Raw genomic sequence first — 25516 nt, forward strand, 5'->3', positions numbered from 1 at the left:
TCGTACTGACAGATCGAGTCTGGGAGGAGTGCTGGGTCGGGTCTAGCTGTCCACACACTTACTTCACTTACTTCATGGGTTTCATAGCAATACCAATGACATAACAACGCTAAGAACTCTTTTCTGTTCACATTAGAATAAGCTAATATAAGACAGAGCTTATGGAATTTTCTGAGGCATAGTGATGTGCCCAACCAACCCTGATACGTCCCCTACCCACACAATGATACAGCTACCAACTAGATACCTTTGAAAAAAAGAGCATGGATAGAATAGGCAGCTATCATACTGTTTTTTTCTTCTAAGAACACATAATATCCACAAAGTACAGTAGAGGCTCTTAAAATAGGCGTGTTTGGAGCCGTGGGCCTCTGATGTTGCTCGTCTTTTCTGCTCCGCGTGGGGGCAGATACCCCCCAACCTGACAGGCAAGCCGTCGCCAAGGGCGCTGACCCTGGACACAGCGGAGCAGCTGGGGGCGAGGGGGTGTCTGTCAGTCTGAGCGCTGCCATGGCGACGGCGTCAACAAATGCACAAACTGTCAGGTGGGACTAATGCCACGAGGCAGCTGATGTTACAGTGGCCCTTGGAAAGCTTACCTTCCACGCTGGCCGACAGCCAAGCTCGCAGCACAGAGGAGTTGCAGTGTAAATCAACTGCCACCATCAACAACAACTGTTCTGTGCAGCCTCCGCCAGCTTCACCAGCACGGACCTCCACGGCCACGCACAGAGCTCCACTCCTGCTCCAGTTCTCCCTCTCCTCTCCTCTCCTCTCTCCTCGCCATGCGCAGTCTCTCCATCTTTATAGACTGCCTGCTTCCCATCCTTTCTTTCAGTCACTCCTTGCACTCTCTCTCTCTCTCTCTCTCTGTCACTCACACACACACGCACACGCACGTACATGCACGCATGCACGCACGCACGCACGCACGCACGCACGCACACACACACACACACACAGTATTCTTATCCCTTACAGTTGGTAGAAAATGTATGTGTCAGTTGATGGATTGTAATGGCCCTTGTTTATAAGGCTGGCATAATGAATCCTAGGTAAGGAGGAATATGAATACACTGGTGACATATTTTCCAAACACAAGGGGTATTCAAATAGATTAGCACTTGTAGGCTACCTATTACAACACTAGTAGCCATACCATGACACTGAGCGAATGACATCAGCACAACATGATTGAAACAAAATGATCAAACATAACAACACAAGCATTAAACGCAGGCAGCTTGCAATACAGTTTATTCCAATGACAGTGTCAATGTTGCCCTCATTCTTCCCGTCACACATCTCTAAGAACATCCGTCTTCACAGCCTTCGTAGCCTTCTGATTCCGATCGTCCATCACGGGGCCCCTCTCGCTCCTGTCCAGCCCTTCCAGAGTCCAGTGGACTCGCGCCCGGGCCTGCTTGGGTCCTCTCCCGGGACCGTGTCATCACTTCTCAACATTTCTAAACATTCCTCTCTCCATCTGCACGTGGCTAAATCCGTCCCCTGGCCTTTCTGTCCTACTGTAAATGCAAGCTTTCACTGTGTCGCCTCCCAAGGTTTCCCCCTGGAGCAAAACCGTAGGAGCTGGGGGGTGGTGGGGGGTGGGGGGTCGGTTTTGGATTACATGTTGCTCATAGTGATGTGTACATTCTTATGCATATGTATCCGTGTGTGTATGCGTGTGTGTGTGTGTGTGTGTGTGTGTGTGTGTGTGTGTGTGAATCAGACCTACATGTACAGTATCTCACATCAATTTCCCACACCAATGTCAGCCCCACTAATAACTGATCTACCAATTTAATTAAAATGGTTTTATCATGTTGTCACAGATTGTCAAAACCATTTACATAGCATTTCTTTACCTCCAAAAAAAAAGCAGTGGTCATTTGTGACTAATGGTGTCCACTTGGTCAGAGGCTGAGTGAAAAGGCGCAGCCTGCAGAGGTGTTAGCAGTGACTAAAGAGGACAGGGATGCAGAAGCATCTCCAGCATGAGCTCATCTCATCTGTCATGCGCGGACGTAAACAAGTCCCATTTAGGAGCAGATTTATGCCTCTTTTATTTTGGTAGGTGCCGTGTCAGTGTTTTACGCTGGTGATATCATGGCCTACCTTGACACATAGCACCGCCAGCAAAAGCAATGTGTAAATGTTTAAAAATATATTTTACACATCATTTATCATGATCAAACAGTCTTTGGTAGCCCTGGCATTCAAATATCAATAAAAAAAATAATTTGTGTATGAAATCTTAAGGACGGTTCCATGTGGGCAGTGAGGGAATATGGTTTCTATTTCAAAGGAGGTATTTTTTACTGATTTTTTTTTTTAACAGGTGGTACGGCATGGAGAACCAGTAAAAAGAAGGTACTACTAGCCTATGAAATGTGCTGCTGAATCATATTAAGATATATATATCCTTAATAATAAATGTTAAGAATAAAACTGATGTAAGTTGTCAGTCGAAAAAGAATAAAGGAGCATGTTGCATCATGCTTTACTTGCTGCTGTGCCTTATGAGCCTTGAAAATAGAACAAAAAAACAAAACAAAACAAAAAAGAGAGCATTCCCATGTCTACTGAAATGTTCTGTAAATCTTCCACAAGATAGCTGATACAGTACTGTATGTGAAAACTACTCTTTCAGATAGTAGGCAAATAGACTGACCTGCAGCTCTATCTAACCTACTGTACAGTACGTCCACAACAGCAGAGATGCAGGACTCTCTCTGGCCCCGGTGGCTAACATAAGGCCCAAAACCCTGAAAGGTCTACACAGCTGGACAATAGGAAAACTAAAACAGAGACAAAACCATCAACAACAACAACAACAACAACAACAACAACAACAACAACAAGAAAAAATGTAATCCCTAGTTGCCACTGTTTGTCAGTGATAAAGTAAGCTAAAAAGAATAACCACAGATACATATTAGATTAGATTAAGTAAAAACATTAGATGCATTTGCATTTGATGATTTTCAGGCAAGCTGAATTTAGCAAGGAGAGGTCATCAGAAAAATGTCAAAAAAAGAAGAAGAAGAACATTTTGATTCCATTCATGTCAGTGGTCAGTGCTTCATCATTAAGCTACTTGATTTCTGAAAACGGAATCGACAACAAAAGGTGACATGTAAAAAAGAAAAGAAAAACAAAAGGGAAAAAAGTGAATAAAATCAAAACATCCACACAGCAAGATACTGTTCACTGTGATGTATCTGTTTGATTTGAAACTTGTCGACATGGATAAACATTAAAAAGAAATCCACTTGAAAGATTAACTTAGTGGTTCATTAGTAGTGTATCTAGCCTGTAGGAAACGGACTGGAACACAGAGACAACAAGAATGAGTTTGGGAGTTTAGGAAATTGAGAACTGAGATTATCAGAATATAGTAAAACAGAGAGAGGGGCATGACACGAACAAAATGATACCCTAAACCCAGTGTGCTGGTGTGTGTGTGTGTGTGTGTGTGTGTGTGTGTGTGTGTTCAGGCCTGGCCCACTATGACCAGAATAACGGAGCCCCTTCTTCCTTTACATTCATATACATCAGTTCAGTTCTCCTCACTCTCTGTGTGGATCTGAAGCCCATACTGCTTAAATTGTGCAAAGACTTTTGTATAACTTAGCCTTACCACTGACACCATAACAAATAGTTCTACCACTGCTCACAATCATCACAAAAACCTTAACAATTAAAATGAAACTCAAACATGTTTCAACAGCCCTTCAATAAGTTATTTCCCAGAACCATTTCAAAAAGCACTCTCAGAGGACACTTCCTCTACCCCTCTCAGACTAAATGTTGAATCCCTCCTGACACGCAGCGCTGTGGCCGAGTTGCCCTGCTACAGTATATCTCTCTCAGGCCAAGGACGTCAAATGAGGTCCTCACAGCAACCACAGTCACCACACGTGTGTGTTTATCACCAAATAACTACATCTCTGAGAAGGATCCACAAGAATGTCACGGAAAATAAACAAAAGACAATCATTTTCACAGGGTAAGGCCAGAGGAGAGCAGAGGGCATCAGGATAACAGACAGAGACACCAGCTTTGCTTTGAGTCTTTGGTCTCTGCTACTACTGATGTGCAATTGCAACTCTAAATGATATGACTGCCACAGGGAGATTAAAAGGACTACATTGTTGAGAGTGGATTGAGGGTGGATAAATTGTGTGACAGATTGCTGGGATTGCACATTTTAGCTACAACAACAAAGAGTTTGTGCTTTCCCCAAACCAGTTGACAATTTACAAAAATATTAATATTATGGTGTTTCACATTATGCTGTACTATTATCATCTGTCACACCTGTCTCCTGTGTTCATTCAAAGCCAATCACCAGTTACCCATCTGGTTGTCAAATCTTTTTGCAATAGCATTGGTTGACAGACTGTTAACCAACCTTTAAAGCAAGGTGCTGATGGATACCTTTTAGCTTTTGATTTCAGATTTCAATCAGGTTTCCTTTCTGATTGAGAGACATAACTAACTAGATTGTCACTGGAATATGCGAAAGCATAATAACTACTAGCCAGACAGGTGATTTCTGTATAAAGATAATATATTTCAACATTCTGTGCTATCCATACAACCAATTCACAAAGTCTCACGTGGCACACGCCTACTCAACAGTCACACATACAACTAATTCAAAATTCAAAATTGTCTGTGTATATGATTCATGGCTTGTCGATCAACAATGGGATGCCGACCTTGTTTACTTTTACAGAAAGAAAAAGCAGTGAAGTTGAGTACATTTCCTTCAGAACCTATAATTCTACAGCACCAACTTCACTTCTACATCTTCAAACAATGACCATCTACTCTATACACAGAGAAAGTGCACTACCCCGCAGGGTATCGTTTTATACAGGGAATCACTGATAAGCTGGTATGACTCCTGAACAATTCAACAAACAAGCATTTAGACAGGAAACATGGTGTAGAATGGATCAAGTTCTGTCTGGGAATACAAGTAGACAAGACTGTAGACATTTTTTTTTTTTTCAGACGGTAAAACAGATGAACAAAATGATGTACAGAAGCAGTCGACATTCCACAGAGGGAGAGATCCTAAGACAGACAGAGAGAGGAAAAAGAAAGAGAGAGAGAGAGATTAGAAAAGAGGAAAGGCAATGTTGTGCTCAAGCTCTTCATCAGATATCCATGATAATATTATTTTACATTTATTTCTCTTACATTTCATTCTATATTTCCTGTGAAAAAAATAAATTCTGTGGCATTCATAATTGTTACATTGGTGACATTTGTTTTGTCGACCTATTCTGTCACCAACATTAATGAAAATGATTCTTTCTTTTTTACAAATATTGCATTGAATTACAATAAACATTTGATGAAATACAATAGTGTTGGAAGTCCGGATGAGAGATGACTTCATCGTTCAAGCTGCAACTCCAAACCGTCTGTGTGCACTCTCTCAGACTCTAAACTCAATTCCAATACCGGTATAGCACTAGGCAAATGCACATCTAGTGGAAGTGCTCGCTGTGCTAGTTAAATGTGCTAACTAAATAGTAAAAGTGCCATACGCTTCAGACTGGGCGGCTTGAGCATCTGCGCTCACGCGGCAGCATGTGCTTCCCTAATGTGGGCCTTCTCAGGCCAGCGGTGGCTATACATAATTCTGATGAGCATGTCCATAAAGTTAAATTTACGGCCGGGCAAATGTGCTGGTGGGCATCAGCCTCCTTATGGAGCAGGCCCCTCGGCCCCAGTCTCACCTCCCAGCCCAAGCAGCAGGGGTGAGGCGGTACACTGCTCCAGCAATTAGGAAACCACACAAATGTGTGTGTGTGTGTGGCCGGAATATGTCAAAGACAGGAAAAGATGCTTTTATGTGTCGTTTGCATGTAGTTTGTGTGTGTGTGTGTGTGTGTGTGTAGGCATGGTTCTATGTCTACATGTGTGCATGTCTTTGCATAACGTGACTTACTGTATGTCTATGTATTTGTCCCTGTGTTCATGTCTGCATGTATGAGCATGCATGTTCGTGTGAGACCATTTGCGTGCGTGCGTGCGTGTGTGTGAGTGAGTACATATTTGCATGCACTTGTTCATGAGCCCTGTGTGTACGTGTGTGTGTGTGTGTGAGTGTATGTGAAAGAGAGAGTGTCTGTGTGTGTGAGAGTGGGTATGCATATGTGTGTGTGTGTGTGTGTGTGTGTGTGTGTGTGTGTGTGTGTGTGTGTGTGTGTACTCGCGCATGTGTGTAAGAGGGGGCCTATAAAAAGTCTGAGCCCCTGCCCCAGCCCCCCGAGCCCCAGGGCTGCAGGCTGATGGCTCCCAGCAGCTGTCATCCCTCCGCATCAGCACAACAAATACTTCACATGGACTGACCTTTCCACTGCCACTCGCCAAGCCTGGCCCCTCCCCTCAGCCTGGCCCACGCTCCGCCCCTTTTCTATCGATCTCTCTTCTCACACATCTTCCTTTATCTATCCATCACACTCTCACCTTCTTTTCTCCCCATTCCTGTTGCTTCCATCCATCTTTATTTATCTAACTATCTACCTATCTATCTATCTATCTATCTATCTATCTATCTATCTATCTATCATCTATCATCTATTTATCTGTCTTTGTCTATCTATCTATCTATCTATCTATCTATCATCTATCATCTATTTATCTGTCTTTGTCTATCTATCTATCTATCTATCTATCTATCATCTATCATCTATTTATCTGTCTTTGTCTATCTATCTATCTATCTATCTATCTGTCTGTCTGTCTGTCTGTCTGTCTGTCTGTCTGTGTCTGTCTCTCTGTTCAAATGCTCTGGTCATGTCCTCTGCTCTGCCCAACACTGTACCAGCCCACCAAATCCCCCAGAAGGCCCTGAGCTTACGTTTATCCTTCAGACATTTGTGTGCGTGTGTGTGTGTGAGAGTGATTGAGTGTGTGTGAGATAGAGAGAGAGAGAGAGAGAGAGAGAGAGAGTGTGTATGTGTCTGGCTGTCTGTGTCTGTCAGAACATGCCTTTGTGTTTGTACACACACACACACACACACACACACATAAACACACACACACACACACACACACACATTTAGTTTGTGCCCTTTTCTGTGTGAATATTTTGCAGGAAGCAATGTGCATGTGTGTGTGTGTGTGTGTGTGTGTGTGTGTGTGTGTGTGTGTGTGTGTGTGTGTGTGTGTGTGTGGTCAAGGCAAACAGCTCTTGACCCAATGACCTTTTTGCATTTACTGAAAAACATAAGCTGCCCTGTCAACTGTTACTCAACACCTACATTCCAACAGATATTCACCATTACCAGCAATGTTTAAAGTTACATTAAGGTCGTATTCATAACCATTCCAACTACTTCTGAACTCCTGCCCTGACAATACAGACTAATTTCCCTTTCTCCTTCTTACTGAAATACTTATTGATACTGCCCAGTTCATCAATGTCCTCATAACTTTGCTTGTCAAATGTCTTAGTAGCTTGTGAGGTTCTTAGATTTTCACAGTATCTTTGGTGCATTTCACAGAAGATAATTGACATTTTCAAAACTACTACTTCAACCTCCACATCATTCAGACAATAACGCTAATAAAAAAACAAGTTATTTTTCACTTTGAACAAACAGCACATGCTACAGTACATCCATGCAACTGTTTGTGTACAACTGTCTGTTGTTTTATTGCATCATCAATTGCTAATGTCCTGTCGGTCAACATGCAAAATGAATTATACAGAGTCTGTGTTGATCAGTCATTCATACAACTGCAGCCTTGTGCTTTGAAAAGAAAATGCTTGCAGAATAATCTGGTATATTGACAACATTGATTGATTTTGATTGTGTTGACATAACAGTGACACAGGAACTCGTTATTCTGGTGGCACTGGCACATGATTGGCATAAATATCTCCTTTTGAGACATGAACTAAACATTCTGGCGCATGATTGGCATAAATATCTCCTTTTGAGACATGAACTAAACATTCTGAGCAAGTTAAGTGCATTTGCAAGTAATCCACTCTGTGATGCAGCTTGCACAAATTGTTTCAAGACATGCATTTACTTTAAAGCAAACGTTACAGCATTGATGACTCGAGAAATGCACCAAGTGACTAAGATTTGAGGATGAGACTTGAAAGATTGCGGTCTTTTGAGTAAAGCTTGAATGGGGGACATGAGCTAAAAGACTCCAGGCTTACAAGAATCTTTCCCAAATCATGTCAAAGTCTTCTGATGTAGGGGTAGCATGAGGCAAAAAACAAAACGAATTGCCCTCATTGACAGCACTAATTACAAAGTTTTATGTTTCGCAACACATTTGAGTTTATGCGCCTGGCATTCACAAGGGTAGCAGCAGCCCGCAGACACATATCCGGTGGGTAATGCTTAGACGAGAGAATGGCAGCGTTTGGCCTGGCGTAGCAGCCGTGGGCTACCCCCCGTCCGTGGGAGTCGGGTTACGCCGAGGTGTCATGGTCGGTCAATTAACACATGTGACATGGCTTTTACTGCACTACAGCGCAAACACCGTAGTCAAACAAGGTGCTGGACAGCAGATCCACTGCAGAAAACAAGTCTTTTAGTGCGGCCAGGGGCTGCACTGATGGATCGGCGTGACATTCACGCCGACCTCTACACGCAGCCCACGCCAATATATGAGGACGGCTAAGGATAGACGGTCTATGTATAACTTATTCTGAACGGTTTGGCGTCACGGAGGACGTAGAGCTTATCATTCATGGTGCTGTCAAAGAGGCGTCAGGATGAAACCCCAACTCATCTCAATCAGTATTTTCAGCAGAGGAGCTACTGGCAGAGTCCCACCAAATTACCAAAATATACCGCATGTGTTTTAGTGGAGGAGGAGGAGAAGGAATAGGCCGTCTGTCTCCTGCCCCCCTCTCCGATGCTTCAACGCCTACTGAATGGTGATGATGGGCTTTCACATCTGCCCAGCTCCTCTGTACACTGAGCTGAGCTGTTTTGCTGCATACTGTACTTGCAATTATAAATCATCTCCAAAGATAAAGTAACGAGCCATTCTCATTAAAGGGACACTTCACCGATTAGCATTAAGCTTTTTTGTATCTTTAGAAAACCAGTCATGTTTTTGAATGGTCGTGCATCATTCCCTCATTTTGCCTTGAGATGGGAGAAATACAGATTTCAATGAAACCCATGAATAGGACTTCCTGCTTTCAATGATGTAAAAGGATGATTTTTACATCATTGAAAGCAGTAAGTCCAACATTGAAATCCGTATTTCTCCCATCTCAAGGCAAACTGAGGGAATGATGCACAACCATTCAAAAACATGACTGGTTTTCTAAAGATACAAAGCTTAATGTTAATCGGTGAAGTTTCCCTTTAATTAAAGGTGCAGTCCGAGGTTCTAATCCAGTTCCCTTTTTGTGAAGTTCAACTAATTGCTTCGTGGCTTGCTGTCCATTCAGTGTGTGCTCTCAAAAAAAACCCACTGGTGTTCACACCCACTCCTGGTTCTGCAAATACGGGATTAATTTTGTGGCTCAAACCAAGCCATTAACAATTCCACCCAAAGCACAGAAACTAGGAGTATAAATGTAGGCTCAATTATCAACTTATCTCCAGAATCACAGACTGCATCTTCAAATAACTGAGCTACAAAGACAGGTTTGCTTATGATTGCATTCAACATCACTGCAACTTTCAATGAGAACAATAACAGAGGAAAACATCACTCACAAGTTGGAAACCAGTTATCGATGCTCCACGACAAAACTCATGGTGGTTCCATCGAAGGAGGGTGGGGCGATGATGCGAGGGCCTTGCTGTGTTGTGATGCTGATGACAGGCTTCCCTCCAGGGCCGACGGAAATCCCGCCGCCCCCACGGGAGTGATCCGGAGGGTGTGTGCCGGACGAGCTGCCCAGCCCCACGCCCGCCCGCACCCCCGAGTCTCTGCCCTGCACTCTCTCTCCGTCCCCCTCGGACTGCGTGGAGGACGAGAGGGAATGGGTGGTGAAGGCTGTGGGGGAGGCCATCAGGCCGGGGTAGATCATGTACGTGGGGGCAAAGGCGGCGCCGGGGCTGAGCGCCAGGGGGGACATGGGCATGGGGACGGGGACGGGCGTGAGGGGCTGCGGAGGGGGCACGGGCACATCCACGTACTGACCCGTCTCGGGGTCGTACAGCCTCTTGGTGGCCGGCTGCACCGGCGTGTCCACCAAGTAGTAGTGGCCTGTGGTGGGGTCCAGCAACATCTTCTTCTGGGTCTGCTGCTGCTGCTGCAGCTGCTGCAGCTGCTGCATGGGCTCGGCCACCGTAGGCACCAGGGAGGGTGAGATGCACAGGACCTGAGGCCCAGTAGCAGTCAAGGGGATGGGGAGGGAATGGTGATAGATGGTAGTGCTAGTGGGGCTGTCTGGAGCCCATGACTCCATGATGATGGGGGAGCGCTGCAGGGGCTGCTGCTGCTGGCTGTGGCTGGGGGCTTTAGAGGCCACGGAGGTTGCTGGTGTGTCTGTGGTGCAAGCTCTGACTGGGATGGTCAGGTAGTTCTCAGTCTCTGCCAGTGCAGGTTTGATGGGCTGGGCCTGGAGGACGGCTTCAGAACTTTTGGCTGCCACCTTTTCCTCTGCTTCTCTTTTTGGGGGAGTGATTTTTAAGGACAGTGGGGCTTTTGGAAATTTAGGAGCTATAGTTTTGCTGGTTGAGACACCCTGCGGAACAGAGAGAGTCTGTCTAACACTAATTTTTGCTGGGCCACTAGAGGCAGGTGCTTTTGAGCTGCTGGCAAAATTAAACACACATTTGTTATTGAACCGCTCGCCATGGACAGCTGATGTTTTACTTGAACTAATGTCTTCTAGGCTACATGCGGCTGATTTGAGATTCGCCTTATATTCAGTTGATTGGGCCACACCTGTCTGCAGAGTACTGGCCAATACGGGCGGATTTATTACGGAGCTCACTGGCCTCTCGTATTCAGTGCTTTTGCCAAGATCATCCTCAGATTCCGTTTTAGATGGCCCGCCTTGTTCTTCGCTGGTAATGAGTGATAGCACGTGGCTGTCTGTGACCGGACGCGGCGCCTGCGTCTTGCGCTTCCATTCGTTTCGGTCAAAAACATAAAGCTGCTCCATTGTTTTAACAGCAGCTTTTAACTTTTCCAGGGCAGCCTGATTTGTTACTTTACACTCAGATTTCTTTTCCATGTTTTCGATTGTTTTATCTTGCCTTTGTTTCGCAGCTTTCGTTTCCATTTTTGATTCGGTTTGGTCACTGTAGGGCGTTTTTACGCACGGAGTTCTACCCATAGACCGATTTGCAAATACGCTTTCGCTTTTAATGCAGTCGGACAAATGTTTTGGTGACAACCTATCGGACTCTGATGCGCATTCTGTTTGTCCTCTTTTTGATGCCTCGGCCACACTGCTGTGTGGCTTACTTAAATTATTTGTGTTTACAGATTGACATTTAATAACAATAGGTGATTGAGAAGGCTTTTTGTCCGGTTCCTTCTTAAATATGCCAACTTTATCTTCTCTCAACAGAGAAGCTGATGTAGCTGCTTTGTTTTCAGTATTTTCTAGTGACACAAACCGATAGGAACTTTTGACCAGTTTACGCACGTCGCGCACTTGGTGAATTGGTGTTTGGAACTTCCCCTTGGTCTCTCTAATGTCCCGAACTGTAAAATGGGGAATTTTCTCTGACTGCGAGAGCATCTGACATTTGGATTCAGACGCTGGTTTGGGGGGATATGTGGTGCTGAACCCGATTTTGGGGGTTAGTAGACTGGCTATGTTGAAGGGATTTTTCTTGTTTTCTTTAACGCTACGTAATCGTATTTTGATTTCAGGTGCCTTTTTGGCTTGTGATATTGCAGAGGTATCCTTGGCACTCAGAGGGTTGCTAGAGTTATTGTCTGTGCGCTCGCCCTCTCCCTGCTCCATGACGGCATCGTGTGTATTTTTACTTTGAGTCTGTTGTTCCCCCTCCCTGTCTTTGGAGAGAAGCTGTGAGCTTGGTACATACAAGTGTGACATTTTAGTTGATTTGGCGCTCACTGACTGGCTCTCCTTCTGCTCCGAAACCTCGGGTGTCGGAGAAGATATTTCTACACTCTGTTCCTCTCTGTCATTCCCTGATTCTATATCAACACTTAGTTCACCGTCCTTCCAGGATTTAAAGGCACTGTTCTGACTCTGAGCAAGCACCTTCTTACTTTCACACATATCCTTGTTAGACTTACACGCACCGTCATCAGGATGACAGTCCGGGGTGGATTCCGCTGTGGAAACCGTTGCGCGTTGTTCATGCGGCTCCTTAGGGTCGATATTTGACGAAGTATCTACTACGTCGCCCAATTCATTGAGAGCAACAAGTCCTGAATCTGTTTCAGACGTTTGTCTTTGCAAAACCTCACACTGGACGGACTCTTTTGATGTGTCTGAGTCTTTTGTCTGGAAACAAGGTGACTGAGCTGGGTGTGTGTCACGTATCTCCCCCCTCTCCATTTTGCGCTCTTGCTCAAACTGCATTTTTTTCGAGATTACATTTTTTAGCAGACTTGAGGCAAAAATGGCTTTCTTGTGTGTATCCTCCATGGCGTCCCCGCAGTCAATGTGTGGGCTGGCAGCCTCGCTCCCTGGCCTCGATGGCATGATGCTGGTAACCTCATCCCCGGAACGTGATCCTGCGGTATTTTCTACGCATTTTGCGCGCCTTTTACGCGTTGGTTGTCCCGCTTCAACATTACAGCTAAAGTTTAATGTCTCTGTCAGAGTAATCATTTCGCCCTGACCTTGATTATCATATTGTCCTCTGATTTCAATTTTCTTTGAAGCAGAAGAGTCATTTCGGATATTCGACCGGGGCGGCTTGTTATTGTTGTGGGAACATGTCTTTGCTTGAGGCCCTTTTAAATTAGACACGCCATTTATGGTTTTGCACTGTGCATTCTTGTTCACCTCAAACGTTGAACTTCTGTGGGAAATCAGACGTTTCTCGTGTCCTTGGGCCATGTTATTATAATTCAGATCCATAAAAGCTGACCACTTGTTAAAGTCTATCCCATGCTCTGACAGAGACGATTCACTAGACGTGCTCAAATTGATGGCATCAAAGTAAGGACATGCCAAACTCCTAAATGATTTAGATGTTAAATTGCGAACCTCCTTATCGGCGTCATCTAGCTCACTAACTGAGCTTGAAGCACCACTAGAGTATTCGTTAAAATCTTTTCCTTTTAATTGAGGGGCCAAGTGCTGGCGGCCGGGTGCCGGGATGAAATAGTGCGCCCGGTCAAACAGGGCCTCCCGGCTCGAGTCCGAACCCCTGAAAATGTACTGACTCCTCTCGCCGGTGCGTCGGGCATGATAGCAGATGTTTTCATTCTGGGGGAAATTGTTGGACTCGTTTATATTCCTGGAGGACGTTTTGATCGACAGGTGAATTTGCCCCGACGAGCTCTCGCCACCATTGGGGTTTTTACACACGCTTTCATCTGAGCTCGCACATTTGTCCGAGTCACACTCACACACATCGCTTTCAGTGCTGACAGCTGTTCCGCCAGTACCACATTGGCCCGCAGTAACCGAGTGCGCTTTGGTGATTTTTGTTTTACAAACTCTTCCATCCATAACCAATGTCCCCTCCGTCGTCTCGTCGCTCTCAAACGATGCATAATCCACAAATGAGTACACAAGATTCGTATCCTCATAATCCCAGCAAGGCCCACGGCCAATTTCGTTGTCCACATCATGGTCTAACTCAGTCAATTGAATTTCGTGCGTTGTGATATAATGGGATTCATCTGCAAAGGTATTGAGAGTACATTGATCAGACAAGACCACGCTGCTGGAGCCATCTTCCGACTCACTCTGGCTATTCAAGTACATGTCCGTATAGCGCAGCTCCTCGCTTTCGCAAGAAACATTTTGTGGATTATAATCTTGCAGGATAAGATCGGTTTGAGGGTCAGTCTCCGTGGTAGGCATGTCAGCGATTGAAATCTCATCGTCGGGAGTCGGTGAAGAGTTTACGCTGTCACGCTGTCCCACCCTGGCGTCCTTCGAGTGATCCTGGTGACAGTCCTTAGAGGGAGTCTCTGTGATATTGCCTTTTTCCTTGCGTTTGCCAGGGCTTCCGTCACCCACGGTTGACGTGTCACTCTGACATTTGAATATTGCCAGCTGATTCCCCTCACCCGTAAAAGTGACTTTGACGGTTTTTGTGCCATCCGATTTCATATCCAAAAGATTGTTCAGATCCACATAATTTGATTCCTCTGGTTGACTGTCAATACTTCTCCGCTTCTTTTCGCCTGTTTGAGGCTTTTTGTAAGGTGCCGTCTCCCCGATGTGGCTGATGGTTGTCTGAAGTGTTTCCATTTTCCTTTACGCCTTTCACCCGCACTGCCAGAGAGGCTTTGTTATTAGTGATGTTGTCTGGCACAAGTAGGCAAAAATCTGCGTGGGTGACAGAGAGGGAGACAGAAAGAGAGAGGGACAGAGAGAGAGAGAGAGAGAGAGAGAGAGAGAGAGAGAGAGAGAGAGAGAGAGAGGGGAGAACCCACTGGTTTCACTGTGTAAAGCCTGGTGGGTCTGTGTTTTTCACTGGACTGCTCACACCTCACCACTGTTCTTGGCCACAGTTGTCGGCGTTACGCACGAGCCTAATTTCAGATGACACATTGGATACATTTGTGGTGCCGTTGATCCTTTATGACTTGCACGGGAACGCAAACATGTACATTCCATGTAGGCACATCCATAATGTATAGCCTAAAAAATGAAATAAACAATTACTAAACAATTGCAAGCCCTAGTATGTGTGTGTGTGTGTGTGTGTGTGTGTGTGTGTGTGTGTGTGTGTGTGTGTGTGTGTGTGAGCACATAGCCTACTATTGTGAGAATATATTGTTATAGTGCATTTATCGATATCGTATTGCTTACTCGTGTACACAATCAGGCAAAGGGTAGGGTCAGGTAACAGGAGACAATGTCAAACATTGTTTTCTGCCAAATCACCAGCTCTACTGCTGACTAAAATTAAATAACGGCTCAACAAAACCTTCATGTCATGCTGCTTCATCGTGCGTGCAATCCACACGCGGGCAATTTAGTGGCAGCGCCCCTATCAAGACCCCGGAGCGCCTTTCTATAATACCATCGACGTCACACAAAGTAATTCTGACGAATTTGGCGAAGAGATAGCCTATGAAACGCCCGCTATTTTCGTCACGTTACGTGTTTACATTACTGAGAGAACAAGTCTTCTTTTCAAAGATCTGTGTTGGAGTGGGCTGGCACAGGACTGCGCACTGGAAACATTTGTTGAAGAGAAAATGTTATCAATGCCTCTCTAGCCCCGGGGAACAGCTGCGGGCTCTTATTAGAGTGTAATGCCCGATGCCTGGGGCACCCTTGTCCAGTTGGCCATTCACAACTGACAGGGAGATCTGAGGCTCACATCTAAAAACCTACTGAGACATTTCGAACATCTACAAGGTGCAGCGCAACGCGTCTCTAATTTACTGATTCGGTGAGTGCGTTCGACAGGAACCATCGTCTTAGCTGTAGGTTGAATGTGTGACATTGCCGGGTGCCACTGGGACCATTTCTGTTAAAGATTTATCCTCATCCTACGTACACATAAAGTATCTTTGGACCAACTTCAGCAACACACTATAAAACTCGGTGTAGAGTCACGGTGCACGTGAGAGGGCTTGTGAGAAAAATTCTACGATGCGTGTACCCTTATCCATGTGACCCTCGAAGACTGCTATTCGCAGAAGGCGGGACTTGGCTGAACGTGTGGCTACAGCGATCGGGAAGGGTTGGGCGGAATTTGTCAAATCACAACAGAGCGTGCACACTAGTCGGCTATGTGTGTGTACAGACACACATGGTACCCACCCCTGTCTTGAAAAACTCATGTAAAGGATTTAAAGTAAATGTAATTGTGATAAAATGTACGCTGCCAGCAAGCTCAAGACTCACCCAGCAAAGTCAGACACCCCCCATATCATGTGCTAGCATTCTCGCTGTCTTTTGGTCTTCTATTGATAAACGTGTCCATGTTCAGGTTTAAACGATCTCCACAAAGAGGATAAATTTAGGCAGCTATTTAAAATGTGGACGCCCCACACGCAAGCACTGCTGAGATCAGTTACTTACTGTGGGCCCTATCAAACAGCAGGTGGTAAATCATGAACACCATTAATCAAAGGAAGTGCCTTTGCATGTACCATCCTTCAGTATACCCCTTTCTCTTCTTCCCTCTCTCCAACCTTCTCACCTACCCTACCTTACATAAAATAATGTAAACACACAGTCCTCTCTGCACCCAAAATGTTGGTAAGTAAGCCTTGCATTTCCCACCTATGCCAAATGGGAAATTTAGGGAAAAGGAACCTAACAATGACAAAAATGTATGTTTATGGTGTACATCCACAGCGACAGTCCATTATCCGAGTAAATACTCTCACATGCCACAATTTATATAAAGCAAAACCCATAAATAACACATTTCAAATATGCAATCTTACCCCCCCTTCTCTCCCAAGGCATTTGGATCTGCTGCTGGATCTGAGAGAGAGACTGTGAATCACTGCAGAGACATCCCAAACACTGTACAAATGCCACTACCATAAACCAGGGCTTGGGCCGCAGCGCCACTGCAGTCACCCAAGCACAACACATGGTGCCACCGGGCAGGCTCCATGGGCCGCTGACCCCTGGCAGGGGGCCTGCTCCGAGCTGACCTTTGATGGCCAGTGAACAGAGTGGCAGGTGTCTCTAGCACAGCAGCAGGCTGAGAAAGAGAGAAAAAGAGAGAGAGAGAACGAGGAGATACATTTGACAGATGTAAGAGGAGAACAAGAGACAGACAGACAAACAAACTCAGACAGACATGTAAGGCCAACAGCCAGTTGTATTATTGGGATAAAAAAGGAGAGACAGAAATCCCACACAAGCAGACAGAGTTGGAGACGGTTTGTGCGTGATCCAAAGAAAAGGAGAGGTGAGCCAAGCAACGTGCTGGTAGTTCATCGATGGATAGACGAGACAGTAATTTAAGCAGACTAGACCATGAAACAGACATTCAGTCACACAGACATAAACACACAATGACAGGGTCGGGGCATTCGAGAGGTTGTGGTTATATGAGTGAGAGGAATTTAGTGGCTGGATTCTGCGCTGGACAGCAGACCCTCTCAGCCAACATCTCTAATGTCAAAAATCAAGAGGCCGGCTAGTTAATCACATATCAAAGAGCCTGTATAAACCTGTATAAAGTTTACAAAACAATGTCAGTGTGTGAAGACATACAGCAGAAGACCTAGGCGAGTGTACAGGCTCAGCATCTCATCCACGGTAATGGTATTCATTTGGAGATGCATCAGGGCAATATATCATTGCTTGGTATGTCAGAAGGCAGGACGAGTTGTCATAAAAGTTTGGAACAGCTTGGGTTTCATGATGGGAGTTGCCAGCCAACCTGCTCTAGAGTGCTCTAGATGGTGGCGCTGGAGAGCCTGGCGTTTTTGGATTCCCCATTGGAGGAAACCATAAAATAAATGTGGATGGATGGATTTGGAGACAACAAACATTTACAACGCTCTGATCCTTATACATGGAGAACAGCTCTTACTTATGCACGGTGGTCATGGTAGAAGATCCACTGGCCAGTAAGTAGGATTGCCATAGTGACTCAACAGGCCTTGACAAATTGCACTCCGAGGACAAACAATATACTGTAGTGCAAGATATTGACTGTAGTGAAGATTGCACTGCGGATAATGCATTCAGTGTTTGTGGAGGGTAGAAAAGAGCAACATGTGGACTCATAATATGCTCATGTGGTGTATGAACTTTGACACCGATTGAAAGCAACCTGCACACCATTCTCCTGCAGCTTGCTATCTCATTTTCCCAAAGTCTTCCCAAAGCTTGAGCATTTTGATGTATTGATTATTAGTCTATTATTTACAAATTAAGGAATTATCAATTTGAACTTATTAAATGTTATTATCGATGTTATACCGAAGTTCCATTGTCTACATTAAGTAAACATCTTAGTTTGGGATTGATATTAACTGACTTCATGATTCAAATCTGAAGCTGGACACTAGGGCAAGTGACCACCTCAGCGAACATAATAGTGTTTCTTAGCATCATAGCAGTAACGTTTATATCTGTTATTAAATTGATATAAGATGTAGCAGTGGCAAAATAGCTGTAATATTGTAGTTTTTCTCAGTCGTTGGATTACCTGCAAAATCTTGTCCAGAATGCTTCGTTTCAAAATCAAGTATTCAAATACCAATGAAACCGTAAGTGCAACTAAACTGACAAGTCCGTATGCCATTGGTTATGTCAAGATAGTTGACAACTGTTTTGTGTTGTCAATATGTAAGTATTTTCTAATGAGCAATGTACAAGGCATCACTATTTTCTATGTGGCATAGCTATTTCAAAAATACAAAGAGTTACGCATTACAGTGTGCACCACTGTACAACCTTCTACACAGTCTTTCCTCATTCCTGCCAGGTCACATGTATACACTGTATGCTAGACAGACTATGACAACGAGTTCAGCACATTTGCAAGTAATGACTCAAGCGATGACATAAGGCCAGTTCATTTTATGGGGTAGAAGTATTCAGCATGGACATTACTATAGTGCATATTGACCAACATGACATTAGCAATTGAACAAAAAACACCAGACGTTTGTACAAAATCAGTTGCATGGACGTGGTAAAGTACTGCTGTTTTGTTCAAGATCGAGAGAATTTACTTCAATATTATGGATTATGTTACTTTGGATATTTCTAAGTAAACCTAAACAGACCCCAACTATATTGCAAGTGAATTTGGTGAGGTAATAACTATAAGAGACCACACCATCTGGCTCCAAGACACTGGTCCCTGTGGCATTACCAACCCCTCTAGCACAACAGCAACAACAAAAACAGCACAACTCTGCAACACAAGTGGATTTGAACATGAGTTCAGCCTTGGGGCTATGGAATCATTACTGGAAGTCAGACCTGGCAGTTTGATCCTCTTGACTACACATTCTGCCCTACCTTCCTCTTGACTACACATTCTGCCCTACCTTATCAGGGACAATAACTTTGACGGCCATGTTTGATATTATTTATTGTCCTGCCCTTTGGTTGTGTTCTGGGTAACAAGTGCCTAAAAAAGCCAAGGATGATGTAGAGCTGTCATCAATAATTTAAGGTATGTCAGACATCTGTGGACAGGCCCTGGCGGCTTCGGCCCACACAGCTCACACACACCAGCCATGTCCTGATTATATTTAAATACATTTCAGGTCTGTCTCACTGGCCACGGCTCCGTCCAGCAGGCTCAGCAGAGCCTCTGGAGCTGGACAGGGGACGAGTTACAATCACCAGAGCGACAGTCCTCAACGCAGGAAGGTTGTGCGGAGGATCACTGGCCTTATCAGTTAAATGAAGGAAGTCCAGCTTGGAACATGGAACTGAAGTTTGCCATGTTTTAAGTTAAGTCTGAAAAGGCTTCTATGCTAAAGGTCTGAGAACTTCCTTGGGTATTAAGACATGTTTTTCCAAACTCATGACAGCATAATTTTCCATAGTTACATGAAGCAGTTTCACATATACGGCTATGAATCTCGTCTGTAGATATAGTATGGAAGAGCTCAACCAAGTCATCTGCAATATTTATTTTCGCCCAAAACATAATCAGATCATGACAACTCCTTAAAAACATCACAATGTACAATTTAATCGTAACAGTATGTCACATACTTACTTACTACAATGATATTTACTACTGGACCATAATAAAGCTTCTCTCTGAATTCCTTGTAACCTTCCTACTACTGTAGGTCATCTTTTCCCAAATGTATGACTTCCCTGTCTTCCTAGAGCTCAGAGAAACACGATGTTCCTCTGTGGAGAAAGAATGGAATGCATCTGCTAGCAGTTTGCCCACTGCTCGTAAACTGGAAAATGCACCTGAAACTGAACTCCGCTTAAGAATTTCTCAGTCAACGGTCGATGGATTCTCTACAACGGGTGAGTTACCAAGCTCCTGGGGTGAGATACGACAAGGTTAAAGTAAATGTGCGGCTCCTGTTCACCCAGGCCAGCCTCCAGAGAGGCAGTCTAGGGCGAGTGCACAGGTGTCAAGGCAGATTACAACTTAACAATTTTAACCAACAGACATCTACGTTAGTGCTGACATAATCAACCGTATTTCTGTTTATGCTTAATGCAACTTTATCTTAATAAATGTAACAGATATGTATTAACCCTAGTCCTAAAAAAACATTTAAATGGAGATTTTTATTATTATTATTATTTTTTCAAATAAGTTTAGGTTTAAGCCGACGCTATCCATCCACATAAGGAATACTGGCTGAGCAACTCATGACAGGATAGAAAGTGTGTGTATGGCTCTGCGGTAACTGCTCTCCATCACCATCTAGTGGCACAGCATTAGAGGTACAACTGAGAATCAGAGACTGAGATTCAGGGCTCTTGAACATTAACAGCAAAGGGATTGGCTACTGCAGTGCAGCTCATAAAGCACTACTCCACAATGAGATAAATCAACAAGAGACTTAACTAATGCAGTCAATGATGAATCAGTTATGATCCAGCTTTTGAAAAAACAGTTAAGTGTAGAAAACAGGAATATGCATTTTTACTTCGTTTAATGGTCGTTAATCATTAAATTGTCCCATAGTAGCTCCTACTACATGATGAGGTCTGTCATAGTTTTTTTTTTTTTTTTTTCATCCACAGCAAAATGTGGTCCCAAAAGAGGATGCACCTTACTGAAGCAAGGCAGTCAGCCAGGGACGTCAGAAACTATGTTCTGATATGGTCATAGTCATTCTAAGGGAAATAATCCATAGGATTCTGCCTTATAGTAAACCTGATGCAGAATACATTTTGGGTGTGAAAATACCCAGAGACAGTTTAGTTTTATGGTTCGTTCTGAAGAGGACACCTAGATATGCTTCCCTGAGACTTATGGCATCCTTACACAGGTGAGCACCACACTGCAGGTGACTTAGGTCCTCTTGTACATCAAGTGCTGGTCCAAGGCGAAGAAGATGTTCTCTGTAGTCATCTCCTGTTGTGTAATCAGACGATGGCAGGTGCAGGCTACATCTTTTCATAGTTAAGCTGATGACCACAACTAGTGCAGGTTTTCCTGTAGAGGTCTTCCTCCTCGTCCACCAGCTCCTCAGGGCCATACTCGTGCTGGTGGACGCTGGTGTCCTTCCGGAACATGCTACTTCTCACTGCCTTCCTCAGCTCTGTCAAAGAGACATTGGTTATTTGTACAGAAGGGATTGTGGTAAAAATATTGTGTGTGTCAGTCAGTCAGTCAGAACCAGCCAATAGTTTATTTAAAATATTTGATTAAGAGCAACAGTTGACTGTGCACATACAGTGCCCTCCATAAGTATTTGAACACTACAGTTGACTAAAAGAAGAATATAAAATCGTCTTTTGGAAATGTGTTCAAATACTTATGGAGGGCACTGTACATCATACTTGACAAGCGTGCACACACACACACACAAGTTTTGCGCTACTGAAGACAAAGCATAGGTCAGTTTATTCACCTTTGACCTTTTTGTTGAAGCGTTTTTGTTTCTGGACCTCTCGGTTCTCCTCGCGTGTCTCCTTGGCCTCCTCCAGTGCCTCCTCGCTCCCCCACACCTCCATACAGCGCTTCTCCACCTGAAACCACAGTCACTCCAGTTCAGTACAGCAATTTCCCGCATATAAGCCGCATTGTGTATAAGCCGCAGGACAGTGTTTTGTGCAAGTTAAAATAAACAAAACCATATTAACACCATATTAACTGACACCCCTGTATTAACCTCATAGCTGAAGAAATGTAGCAAAATCAATGTATAAGCCACGGTGAATAGTCTGGGAAATTACTGTATAGACCAGCTCCACAGGGACCACTCAGAAACTGAACGTTACTGTTCTCACCGTCGCATTTGCGTTGCACCGCAAGCGCAAGCGAGAGAGAGAAAGAGACTGATGCGTTCGCGGCACACACACACACACACACACACACACGCACACACTCCCCCACACGGTGTCCCTTGTCAATTGTACAACGTGTTGTTGCATGTTCTGTGGACTATAGGTTAGTCAAGGGATGTATAGCGGGTGTTACTGTTGCTTGAGTTTGCTGCCAGTTTGACGTTCATTCACGCTGCAAACCAAGTGTTTGGTTTAATGCGATTTCGCTCATTCATTCACTCATTACAATGTCATTATCAACTTCATTCTTATCAATAACAATTACGTAGTGTGGTACCCACTAACTTATCTTCCATTTGCCATGCTGTATCGCCTGTATTTTGCCCATAATCTGGTTATAAACGCATACAGTGCATCTACTCACAATACTTCCTGGTGCTCCGACTGCTGACACTGTCCCATTGCGGAAGGTCGCTCCGTGTTGGGACAGGCTATTACATGTATGTCTATTCTGCAGGGGTAGGGAGCAGGATATTACGCTACAGGGGTGTTCAGGACATTATTTTGGGCTGTATTGTTTCTATATGCCTTTTGGCTATGTATGTATTTATAACAGACATATGTCTTGTTCATTACATCTTTTTCTGTTATTTTCTATATCCTTATTATAATGAATTATGATATATAGTATTAGTTCATATTCTGTATACTTCCATTGTTCAATGGTGTGCCTCAATCATCCCCTAACAGGCCAATTTAGAGTAATAGCTGGGGCTATTTAATGGGGTAGCTCAGTTACCATTGTGTGTGTGGTAGGGGAAAGACTCCTGTTGTGAGGCAGAGTAAGTTATTCATGCTGGCACTTTGACTGTGCAATATTGGTGCTACTTTTGTTTGTTTTTGGTAGGGACAAGTTTTTGTTTATATTATATAAACAAAGCATATTTGACTATGCTACGAAATAAATAATTGGCATTATTGAAACAACCTCCTCCTCTCCTGCAAGTGCCTTTTCACCATTTCCACCTAACTCACGTCCAAACACGTGGGTTGACCTCCCGGTCGCTCAGTCACCTTTCACAAACATTTGTAATAGCCCTCTCTCAATCATTTTGAATGACCTGTAATACAATTATTTTCAACATTTCCATTGCTGTAATATGCAACTGTATGTTTAACATTTTACCTAAGTAGACAAAGTAAACCAACTATTTAGTTTTGATATTGGCCTAGCAGCAGCAGCGTTGTTACAGCACTCTGGTATCAGCACACTGCAGCACTCTGAACCAACTTCCTCACTCCTCCTGATCCCCAGTGTTCACAGTAAATGTGTCTAGCCCATGCCAAGTCCAGTGCATGTTTGAAAAGGGTTTAGGTGAGCCCAGTAGTAGGCGTGTGAGGCTACCTGCAGCTTGAGGTAGAGCTTCATGTCCCCCCATTGAGTGTTGTGGGGGTTCTTCCTGAGAATGAAGCGCAGTGGTGGCTCTCTCTTGTCCAGATCACAGTCCTTCAGTAAGTAGTTCTGCTTGGCCTCCGTGCGGGAGATGAGCTTGTGCTTCACCTCATTGTCCCTAAAACACAAAGTACAAACACTGAGCCAGGTTAATTGAGATGGGTAAACATGCTTGCTTTGTATTTTATACTTCAATTCATATTTTCTTTCTTTTTACCCTTGAATATAATGTTTAGCTATTTCTTTTTATCTTTGTCTTATTTTCTTCTTATCTTTACCTTGTTTGTAATGAGTTATGTTATTGTGCTATTGAATTGAGGGCCTTCCTGTTTACCAACAGCAATATCAACATGCATACAAATACAGATCATTTGTGATGACCAATTATGCATATAACTAAAAACACATTTGCTTGACCAGTAGACCATAGCTCACAAAGTAGATCAAATGACATCTATGACAAAAACACATCCACTCCAGACCTTCACTTTGTGTTATCCACAGCTGTGAACCGTTGGCCCTAATCATGCATGTGTGCACATGCGCACACACACACAAGAAAACATATTACTGTTTGCAGACAGATGCAGGTGCTTCCTTTAACATGTTTTCTTTATTTTTGGGGATGTGCCTGTGACTTTGATGTGTGGATTTTAACCACACCAAGCTATAGAAACTTATTTGTGTTTGAAAGTGTTTTGTTTAAAATTGAAAGTGTCTGGTTACCTGCAATTGTCGCATACTGCCAAGTCAAAACTATTGCTCAGGTAAGAATCCATGAATGGCTTGGAACACTCCTCACACCCCAAATACTCAGATTCAATCACAGGAGCTGCAAACCATGAAATAGCATTCAATTAGCATATCTGAGAAACAGAATGAACAGAATTGTTAATTCAGGAGACATATATAACATTTCACCATAATAGCAATAACGTAGCAGCCTAACAAAACTGCATAGGCTATGTCATACAGGCTTATTCGAGTAGGCTAGGCAAACAAGAAAAACGCCCAAAACTATTTTAAGTGCAGCTACACACAGCATATAATATGCAAAGGATCAGAGTGGGCCTAGCCTACTGCACACTGCATTTTCCAGCTCGTACCTGGCTGCTGTGTCACTTTCTTTGCTATTTGTCCATCTTCTTCATCGTCGTCTTCAATGAAAAAGCCTGCTCCCGAATCAACTGTTTTCGCGACTTTCGCACAAGTCCCACCTAGAAGATGTGGGGATTCGTTACAGGTGAGTCGCCAAAGTCGCAAAAGTTTTCTCCAACATCTATGAAATATGAGGACGCGTACACTTATCCAGAATGGCTTAGCTTACCCACCTTCTCCCAATGCTGAAGACGGTCGGCTGGCCAGTCGTGCTTGTCTCAACATCAGCGCCCGCTGCCTATTGCGCTCTATCTTAGCCAACATAAAAGCCGACAAAGGCTCAGACGTTGTTTTTGGTGGATCATGAGATGCCTTTTCCTCCAGGGCCGTCTCCATGTTGCGCACTAAATGAAAACCAAACACGAATAACGTTAAAGGCCGTTTAAACGAACCTGGGACCGACCGACCGACCGACCGACCGACTAGAAGTGTTGCTGTCACTCCTAAACAGGCTAAACTAAAAACTAAGACAGGAACACGCGCTGGTAAGAACAAGCACCAATAGCCTTAAGATTCGTTGTATGAAAGCTATAATATAATATCTGAAAGCTATAATGTGTTTTTCATACACGAAATTCCCTACATAGTGCAGCTACGACAAAGCCAACAAAACACAGACTGTCGAAAGGGTTAACTATTTACACAACTGCGATTTCTTCGTTTGAACCATCCATCTGGTACACGGCTCACGCTCGCCCTCTATGGCAGTGGAGTTGTAACGAAATTCAGACGCCATACAAGCCAAGACAGTGGAGTTAGGTGCTGTGTCCACCAAACGCGTTTTTTGCGCCGACGGCGACAATTTTCAATGTTTGTCTATCGCCCTCGGCGGAAAAAAACGCCGGCGCCGACCGTTTTTTGTCGCAGCGCTCAGAGCGCTCAAAGTTGAAATCTGTTCA

General features: G+C 44.1%; 2 protein-coding genes across 2 annotated transcripts; both read right to left on the reverse strand.

Annotated features, from left to right (window-relative positions):
* Window positions 1-4558: 4558 nt before the first annotated feature.
* On the reverse strand, window positions 4559-14487 carry LOC134068160 (uncharacterized protein C4orf54 homolog). Its single transcript, XM_062523716.1, has 2 exons — window positions 9729-14487; window positions 4559-5088 (listed from the first exon to the last, which is right to left on the reverse strand). The coding sequence occupies exon 1, from the start codon at window positions 13886-13888 to the stop codon at window positions 9743-9745; it is 4146 nt and encodes a 1381-aa protein (XP_062379700.1). The 5' UTR covers window positions 13889-14487; the 3' UTR covers window positions 4559-5088; window positions 9729-9742.
* Window positions 14488-19695: 5208 nt separating this feature from the next.
* xpa (xeroderma pigmentosum, complementation group A) lies at window positions 19696-25256 on the reverse strand. The gene is made up of 6 exons (XM_062523706.1): window positions 24791-25256; window positions 24566-24676; window positions 24186-24291; window positions 23412-23577; window positions 21631-21748; window positions 19696-21318 (listed from the first exon to the last, which is right to left on the reverse strand). The coding sequence occupies exons 1-6, from the start codon at window positions 24951-24953 to the stop codon at window positions 21164-21166; spliced, it is 819 nt and encodes a 272-aa protein (XP_062379690.1). The 5' UTR covers window positions 24954-25256; the 3' UTR covers window positions 19696-21163.
* Window positions 25257-25516: the final 260 nt, after the last annotated feature.

The sequence above is a fragment of the Sardina pilchardus genome, chromosome 2 (genome assembly GCF_963854185.1).
Source record: "Sardina pilchardus chromosome 2, fSarPil1.1, whole genome shotgun sequence".
Classification (NCBI taxonomy): Eukaryota; Metazoa; Chordata; class Actinopteri; order Clupeiformes; family Clupeidae; genus Sardina; species Sardina pilchardus.